This window comes from Hordeum vulgare, chromosome 2H, assembly GCF_904849725.1.
Source record: "Hordeum vulgare subsp. vulgare chromosome 2H, MorexV3_pseudomolecules_assembly, whole genome shotgun sequence".
In the NCBI taxonomy this organism is placed as follows: domain Eukaryota; kingdom Viridiplantae; phylum Streptophyta; class Magnoliopsida; order Poales; family Poaceae; genus Hordeum; species Hordeum vulgare.
This window is the reverse complement of record NC_058519.1, coordinates 621,539,222-621,548,905: the sequence shown is the minus strand read 5'-3', so window position 1 is coordinate 621,548,905 and position 9,684 is coordinate 621,539,222. Positions and strand designations below refer to the sequence as shown.

The 9,684-nt window shown below is 44.7% G+C and overlaps 1 protein-coding gene across 1 annotated transcript; it reads right to left on the bottom strand.

Annotated features, from left to right (window-relative positions):
- Positions 1-1,527: 1,527 nt before the first annotated feature.
- On the bottom strand, positions 1,528-6,175 carry LOC123427952 (peroxisome biogenesis protein 22). Its single transcript, XM_045112096.1, has 9 exons — positions 5,888-6,175; positions 3,195-3,425; positions 3,061-3,108; positions 2,906-2,962; positions 2,731-2,832; positions 2,323-2,388; positions 2,117-2,218; positions 1,913-2,035; positions 1,528-1,765 (listed from the first exon to the last, which is right to left on the bottom strand). Exons 1-8 carry the CDS (start codon positions 6,026-6,028, stop codon positions 1,922-1,924), a joined length of 861 nt encoding a protein of 286 aa, XP_044968031.1. The 5' UTR covers positions 6,029-6,175; the 3' UTR covers positions 1,528-1,765; positions 1,913-1,921.
- Positions 6,176-9,684: the final 3,509 nt, after the last annotated feature.

The window sequence follows — 9,684 nt, the reverse complement described above, 5'->3', positions numbered from 1 at the left end:
CAACTTGCTCTTTATCTTTATTTATTTTTATGTATGTTACTTGTAGAATCATGGCTGAAGCAAAAACTAAGAAAGGCAGTAGGGTTTATCTTCGGTGGACTCCTGAGATGGACACTGCATTATTGGCCATGCTTGTTGAGCATCACAAGAGGGGTGACCATGTTCAAAATGGTTGGAAGCCGCATGGGTACAATGCTTGCATAAAGCATGTGAAGGAGACACGTGACCTTGTCATCAACAACGACAAAATAATAGCAAGAATTAAGACATTTGACAAACAGTATGATATCATTATCAAGATGCTTGCTCAGAGTGGCTTTGGATGGGATTGGGAAAATAACATGGTGATGGTTGAAAGTGATGAAGTGTGGCTTCGATATGTGGAGGTACAGAACACTTCAATTTTACGATATTGTTTTCTTTTGCAACTTGAACATCATCTAATATATGTATGTCTTATGTAGGCAAACAAGGATGCAACTTTCTACAGGAACAAGGAAGTGAAGAATTGACAAGCTATATCTACTATATATTCAAAAGACCATGCGACGGGTGCATGTGCAAAGACAGGAGGCGAATGTGCTCAACCACAATCCTCATCGGTTGCTCAGGTTGGGGATGATGATGAAGAAACTCCTGGGCCGCCCAAGAAGAGGCCACGCGCTGCTGATGCTATCCTTAGCATGGTGGGAGAGCTGAGACGCACCTTTGACGAGGCTTTGAAGACAAAAGGTGCACTTCCGTCACCAAAGATGACTACTCCATCTGAAATCCTTGCTGCACTACAGGAAATACCTTATTTGGAGGGTGATGATCTGCTGAGAGCTTATGGGAAGCTCACAGCCAATGACGGCACCTTTGAGGCTCTTGACCTTGCCTTAGATGATTGCTGCCCTTGTGATTGTTCTTATGGACTACTCCCTCTGTCCCAAAATTCTTGTCTTATATTTGTGTAGATATGAATGTATCTAGTCATATCTTAGTATTTAGATACATTTATTTATAGACAAATCTAAGACAAGTATTTTGGGACGGAAGGAGTATTATTTTTGTACTTTGTGTAAGACTTAAACTACCCGCTTTCTACTATTTGTAAGACATAAACTATCCGCTTTGTCCTATTTGAAAGACAAAAACTACCCGCTTTGTGCTATGTGCCGGGGACATATTTATCATCCATTTATATTGTTCAAAGTCCAAAAAAATTCAATTCCACATGATGTACATCCAAACAGGATTTGGAATTCCATTCCAGCCTTGATTCTACAGACGAATACCATGCGCATCCAAATAGCAAAACTGGAATTCCATTGAAATCGTTGATTTGGTATTCCATTGCCAATTCAATTCCGCGGCGAATTCTGCACAACCAAACAAGGCACAAGACATTTTAGAGATTGAACTATAAACTACATATGAATGTATATAGACATATTTTAAAGTGTAGATTCATTCGTTTTGCTGCATATGTAGACCTCTAATGAAATCTCTTAAAAGACTTATATTTAGGAAAGGAGGGAGTACATATCATCTTTCACGGCTGTTTACTTTGGTTACACACATGGACAATGTTGGTACACGAATCTACAGGTGCGATCTCTCTATCCATAGCTTATGGGGCATTGCAGAACAAGTTTAGTACTAGCCACAACAAGACTTTTACACACAATACAAGAAAAACGAATTGCACCATTCATCAAGAAAATAAATTGAACAATGATGTTCCTCTGAGCTCTTTCTGTGCCACAGCTCGCTTGAGTTTAACCTGCAATTTTTGCACATTCAAGAGATCAGAGCATTTCAGGTAGAATCATAGGTTCATACCATACATAGAACATATATAAGAGGTGTCGAACCAATTATAAAAACACACAAATGCACGTGTAGATCTGTATATTGGTTCCTGCTCTACCTCACTTTGTCATCTCTGGTCAAGAACTCCAAAGAACTGTTCCAAGCTTGCAGAGCTGAAAACATTGGGTGACACCCTTTCCGTTTGCTGTGGCGAAATGTGCAGCTGATACTTGATAAACCTCTGCAATGGAGATAGCGAATCAAACCCTGTTCCTAGAAAATGGAAATACTGCATTTGTGTATTTGTGCATTTGTGACTTACAGATAACTGGTGAACTATTTCAGGACTCGAGTCAATGTGCCAGTCAGGTTCCAGTTGCCGGACAAAAGAGGTACGGCCATTTTCCGTACTGCAGAAGAGAACCTACAGATTTCAGGAAAGAGTTATATTTCAAACACCTATTTCCATATATCCAAAACTAAAGTAGTGATAAATGTCTGTCTGCAAGGTCTTATTATGAAGTTTACCTTCTCTCTCACCAAACCGCCACTGGTAAAAAGCCCAGCTTCACTTAGGGCAGACAAGACCTTTTCCTGCATCATAATTCAATGTGTGAGGGTCAAGCTAAAATGGTCTGCTCCAAACACTAAACTAATGTAAGCACATACTCCCTCCGTAAACTAATATAAGAGCATTTAGATCATTAAAATAGTGATCTAAACGCTCTTATATTAGTGTGTTTAGATCATTAAAATTATGACCTAAACGCTCTTATATTAGTTTACAGAGGGAGTACTTGTAATAATGCAAACTCTAAATTCCAAAACAATGGGCTGTAGCGAAATGAAAACTTTATTTGGTAGCATGTGCTTACATTATGGAACTACTGTTGCAGAACAGTGACAAAGGAACAAAGGAGCTCTTTCTAGACCTACCTCACTTTCATCATCGAGAACGTGCTCCATCAGATAGACGTCACAAACTTTTGCAATTTCAAGAAGAACCTCCAAGACAGAAGGCCTCACTGTGACATGATTCTGAAGAAAGACGTACATCCATGAATTCATTAGTTAGTCAATACCAAAATTTTGCTGAAGAATTTCTGCCCACCTGGAGCTCCTCTGGAGTTGTTTCCTCCAAAATCACACCAAGTAACCGGCAGGTAACCTGAAATAGTTTTTCCCACATTAGTGAACCGCATGCATTGGTCCAACAGGACGCTTGAAATTTTGTAACAACACCAAAAGCAGTAGTTTGCGTAGTACCCTTCGCCCTTCGCTCAGTTTATGCCTGACAAGCTGCTCAAGGGTCAGCTGAAGAAGAAACAGGCAACAATCAACCTAAGGGTTATTTAAACATTAACATCATTTTAGAAATCAACAAAGAAAGGAAGCAATACATTTACTGGTTGGAAAAGCTGATTGATTGCTTCATGTGCTCTTGAATCCGCCGAGGAGCAGGCATCCGGTCCAACCAAAGCACCTGGCCGTGATCTACTGCTCGTGTTGCTAGAAGATGGAGCATCCCGTCTCCGTGGCCTCCGAGGTTGCTCTAGAGGAGCTCTCAACAGTTTCCAGGCAAATACAATTGTGATGGCAATTGCAGCAAGTGTGGTTAGCGAGCGAAGCTTCTAAACAAGGAAATGAAAGAAGTACTTCAATAATTCTGGCAACAAGGATTAAAAATTAACATATCATAAAAATGGCAAGTCCTGGGAGTTAGCACTTGAGAAACCACAAAACTTGTGATGGCAATTGCAGAAAGTGTGGTAAGCTAGCGAAGCGAAGTTTCTAAACGAGGAAATGAAAGAATTACTTAAACAATTTTGGCAACAAGGACTCAAAATAACATATCAAAAATAAAAATAGCAAGTCATGGGACTTGGCACTTGAGAACCCACAAAACTTGTGATGGCAATTGCAGCAAGTGTTGTAAGCTAGTGAAGTTTCTAAACAAGGAAATGAAACAAGTACTTCAATAATTCTGGCAACAAGGACTCAAAATAACATATCATAAAAATGGCAACTCCTGTGACTTCTTGAGAACCCACAAAACTTGCTATATCCTTTTGTTCTAGCCAAGTAACACACAATGCACTCACAGTCCACTGTTTGCACCAAGCACTTATACTTGTGGAATCATATCGTTGTTCAAACAGTATTAAGTTGCAATTATGGACGTCACAGGCCTTGATGACTTGCATGAAGTGCTTACTTATGTTTGCTCCTTAATTAATTAATTCTCAATTCCATTCTGACTGCCATTCTAGCTTTGCTGTTTGAAACGGAATGTCTCGTTACCAGAGCATTCCATTTCGTTTGAGACATATTAATTAATGTGTATTTAATTTATAGACACGAGGCATATAATTAAAAGAAAGAGAAAACATGAAAAAAAAAGGATGAAAGCGTGAATGGTAGCAAGGCCTAGCATTGTTTACAACAAGAGAACGGCAGGCTATGCATGCAAGTGCAACATGCCTACAAAGCACCAGGTCGAATACTCCATGTATACTGGCTCTCGGTAAAGTAGAACCTCAGGACAATAGTACAACCACACTCTGTGGCACCGATATGTCCGGCAACCAGCGTGTCCGTTTAAATACCGTATCTGATAAGGATACATTCCCGATATGTATCAGCAGAGTATCAATGAGTATGGCAATAATAAATTATCTTAATTTAGATAAATTTCAGAAGCTTCCTGATCCTTTCTTGTACGGCCCGGCCCAGCCCAGCAAAAGCCAAGTAAGGGGCATATCTTAACCCTAGCCTGTTCCCATCCCTTGTGTTCAGCCTCCACTCCCAGTCCTCTTCCTCCCTGCTGTACCTACTCTTGGCGGCGCCGCCAGATCTAGCAGGCAAACAGGCGACAAGACGGCGGTGTGCCATTCGCCTCCTCCCCTCTCAGGCTCTAGCAGCAGCGCACTGGCCGCAAGATGGCGTTGTGCTCCCTACAACCCCCCCCCCCCCTTTTCTCAGGCTCCAACAGCAGGCCAATAGCTCGCCCGCGGCAAGCCGGTGGTGGGCTCCTCGCCTCTTCCCCCTCTCAGGCTCCAGAAGCAGATCACCGTCGTGCTCCCTGCCTCATGTCCCCCTTAGGCTTGAGCAGTAGCTATCCAGCGGTGGGCTCCTTGGCTCCTTCCCCTTTCAGGCTCAGCGTCAAGGTATGCTCCGGTGCACCCGCTCCTCTCCTACAGATTTCTATCTAATGGCAGCTCCCGTCCTGTAGGCTAAAAACTTGTGTTCTTTTGCGCGCTGTTTCTACCTAATCTGCACCTTCACTATGAATGGGAAAAGAGCAAAACATCAAGCTAATCAGCTTTTCCTAGTAGAAAAAAATGTTTGTTGTTAATTTTTGGCCGCTTTGCTATTGCAGCTGCCTGGCTGGAATTGCCAGAATTGTGGACAGTACGGAATGCAAGTTGCTGTGTGCTATTTTGGTTCTGAAGCAGAATGATCAGGTAATTCTGTCCGGAATGGAAGGGGTTAGATTGGTATGCTCTATTGATCTAGGACATCATATTCTATTAAATACAGAATATTTGCCATTTGGGAGTCTGACCAAATTATAGTAATAGCAAAAAAAAAAAATCATCACTATCCGCACACAGATCTCTTGAATCACATAGTATCCATCCGAAAGTGTGCATCTTGCTGACTAACCAGCAATCCTATATAGCAGTACTAACTGATTATTTCAGCCAAGGAGACATCAAAATCACAAGGACCGCAACAATCCCCTGACCTTTTGCCGAAACCGATCCCGCATTACCCTGCAAAAACAGGAGCCATGCTTTACAGTGAAGAGTGAACCGCCGCGAAACCCCACCGGGATGTTCACCTGGCACATGCCCGAAGCTTGCGCAGCAGCAGCTAACAACGCAATCCTGAATCGATGCTTCGCACCCTACGCAGCAGAACACCCGGCCTATACACAGCTAAAAGGGCTTTCCCCAAATATGGAGCCAGCAGCTTCGGAGGCCAGGCCACCCAACAAAAAGGAATTCCTGAGCTACGAGGCAGTAGTACCGACAGGCGACAGATCATTCGGGCACGGGAGGGGACCGAAGCCACAGATCCGAGCGGAAACCTGGCGGTCGAGGTCGAAGGGGAGGCGATCGGAGTAGCGGGAGAGGACGTCGACGATGCGGCGCACCAGATCGGCCAGCTCGTCGTCCTTGCCGCCCCCGGCCCGCGCCGCCGCCGGGGACGAAGCCGACTCCGACGCCATCGCCGCCGACGAGACGGGCGGCTCAGACAGAGGAACCCTAGGAACTGGTCCGAGGCGCTCGTCGGTCGCGGCGAGGCGGGGGGGCGGAAGTGTAATTTGAGGCGGGGTTCGAGGGGGCGGTGGGCTGTGTGACCTGTGAGACGTCGGGACGGAAGGAAGGAGAGAGAGAGAGAGGGGGGGAGAAAGCGGCTGCTTCGTGCTGTTTTTTTTTTGTCATGACCTGGCGTGGGAGCATCTACCATTGGACCCTCGTATCCATCGTAAACGTTTGAGCACGCATTCACAAACCAAAAAATACTATCAAATCAGATCTTTTAAACACATCCCAAACGTCTGGACTAACCGACATTTCTCATATACAGTCTAAATCTAGAGCGATCCGGTCACGTCCAAATGCGTTCGCGACGTCCTAACTGACAGGCACGGCCCACCATTGTTTCCATCTTTGTCCCACAAAAACTTCACTCCGGACGTCTTGCTCTGGATCCTAGCTCACTCTCTCTCGCTCCGTCGTTTTCTCTTCCTTTTTGGTTCCGATCCCATTCACTTTATTGTTGAGCTCCGGCAACCGCTCCGACTCCAACAAGGAGATCACCCTCCACATTGCCTTGAAGTGGTCCAAGGTGGACACCGATGGCAGCTTCGAATCCGGAGCGTCGCCCCTCCCGCGTTGTTGTAGCGCGGACGCCGGATCTGGACCCTCCCGACCCACGCGCAACTTCGACAGGACAACGCAGTCAGCACCAGCCCTGCATCTTCTCCTTCCCCCGTCAATCGTTCCTCCACGCGGACATCGGTGGGTGCTAGTGCCGACGCCACCGCCCGCACGCGCACTCCAGAATTGGAGGCACGCGCCGCCCGCCGCGAGAGGCAGCGGGCAAGGTATAGGGATGCGACGGAGCAGTTCATGCGCTGTCGCCGCAGGGTGCCAGCTAAACCCGACAAGGACGAATGCCTCCTCGCATGGGTGTATCGTCGGTCCCTCACAACGACGGAGACGGACGCTCGCCGCCTCCGATGGAAGAACGTCGAGGCGCTATGACTTTTTATTGAGCAGTCGGAGCGCGAGGCAAATGAGGTAGCGACGGAGGCGGTTCGGATCGTCAAGCTGAAGCGAGAGTAGGACATGGCGGTCCGTCGGATGAAAGGGCTCATCGTCCTCTCCGACTCCAACGACGAAGACGGCGGCAGCTGCACCTCCTCCGATGACGATCAAGACCCTTTCCCAGCCGCGAATAGCTACGGCTGCGTCGGCGGCCGAAAGGGCAAAGGTCCGGCAAGGAAGTGGTGATCTTGACCCCCTCCACATTGTTTATATCGTTAGTTGTAGAAATTTAAAGAACAATGACCGGTGAACTTGGATGATATATTGGGTGATGTTTCATGTATGTTTGCACCCGATCTTGCGTATTGTTTACATCTGATTTTGTTGTTCGATATTGATCACGTAGAGTAGTTCAGCATTGCATGTGTAATATGAATATAAGGTGCTCGATATAAGATACGCGGATGCAGCGTAGTAATATGAGGCATGCCCGATCAGTGCCCACAAACGTGCCTGGACGCGTCCTCGGATGTTTGAGATGTCGAATTAGTCCATCGCAACTGTAGATGCTCTTAAGCCTTGTGTAGGGGTACTATTCCGGTTATAACCCTGGGTCGACCCTAGGCCGGGCTTGGAAAGGCCCTACCTGAAGATGTCACGCCCGGCCCCGGATCAAAAGACGTTTTTGTATTTAAAAATATATTTGTCACAAAAGAATTAAAAATATATAGACAGTTTTTGGAATCAAATACTGCCAATGTATACTAAATAAGACATTTTTGCGGTTTAAGTTAAACTGCAAATAAAAATAAACGTCTTACATTAGTTTACTCATAGAGTAATACTCACTTCGTTTTGAGTTAAGACATTTATTTTAAGACGGATGGAGTAGATGATTATACATGTGTTTTCCGGAAGTTCCACCAATCATATTGTTCTCCATATCTATCAACGGTCTATTCACCATGTTAATTAAGACATCATCTCTCTCTATCACTTGCTCACGACTCGTGTGCGCTTGTTCTCTCTTTTTCACATTGGGTCTTTTACTCTCGATGCTATGAATAGAGTAGCGGCAAGAGCGCCCTATTTAGGGTTGCTTTGATTGAAATGAGTTTCATAAAACAGGATCTAGATCTTTAGATGGGTTTTCCACATGCGTCATTCGATTCACTGGAATGCAAATACTTAGGGAGAATTCACAAGGATTGTTTTGTGCGTTATTTAGGAGGAAAAAATTCATCGCTCAAGCATCCATATAACTCTTTTGTTTTTCTCATGACATCAAACACTTTTTTGATCGAAATTCATGTGGTTTTCTAATCCTGTAGGATTCAATATGGCATGCCATTCTAGTCTCGTGCTTTTCTTATTCCTACATCTTGAAAAGTCTACAAATCAAATAGGCCTTATATAAGAGATGAACGTATGTTGCGAGCTAAAATATTTGAAGTGCAGTGACAATTCAAGACTCTAGAACTTGTAAGAATCATTGACCGACTTCTCGTTCAATTGAGAAAATGGTCGATTATTTTTGCCTGGACAACATGCCGACACAAGAGCTACGTCGAAACCCGGGCTTCTTACAACTTATTTGTCCATCCTGGATCAGTAACTTGTTTAATTATGATCTTGTTTTACGCAACTCGTCCGGCCTACTTACATAGAAATCACAAAACTTAATTTGCCCCAATATTTACCTAGTTGCATATCCATTCTTGATACGTAACTTGATCATAGTTGACCTAGCCAGTGGCGAATCAAAGGGGTGCTTCAACAGGCTTGAGCCCCCCTTCAAAAATTAAAAAACAAAATTTTATAGTATTAATATTTTTTAATATTATTTGAACTAAAAAAATAAAAGTTAGTGTATTTTTCTTCACATAATTAACATTGAGCCCCTCCTTCATTTTGTTTCAAGATTCGTCACTGGACCTAGCTATATGTCCACTTTTAACACGTAACTGGTTTGACATAGTTGCATGCCCAGCTTAACATATATTTTGTGCGATTCTAACCTAGTTGCATGTTCATCTTTGACACGCAACTCATTCGCTTCGGTTTCATGTCCACTAACTGATATGCAACTTGCCCGTCTTCAACCCAATTGCATTTCCATCCTCAAAACGTGTCATTCCCGGCTTGGACCTAGTTGCATGTCCACCTTCGACACACAACTTGCCTCCAACACCTACGTAGGTGCACCCTTGGCATGCAACTTGACCATAGCTGAACCAGTTGCATGCCTTGCCCGACCCCGAGTTGCATGTCCATCCTCCACACATAGCTTGTCTGATTTGACCTAGTTGTATGTCCCCCCTCCACACGCAACTTGCCCAACTCTGACCCAGATGGATGTCCATCCTTGACACGGAACTCGCGCAACCCAGTTGCGTCTCCACCCTCAACGCACAACTTGTCCTGACACCTACACAGTTACATGTCCACCCTTGACACATAACTTGTCTCTGACTAGCCTAGTTACATGTACACCTATGTTGCACAACTCTCTTAATCTAGTTGCATGTCCATGCTCAACACAGAACTTGCCCGATTCTGATCTAGTTGCATGTGCACTGCCGAGACACAACTCGCTCGATCCAGCTGCATG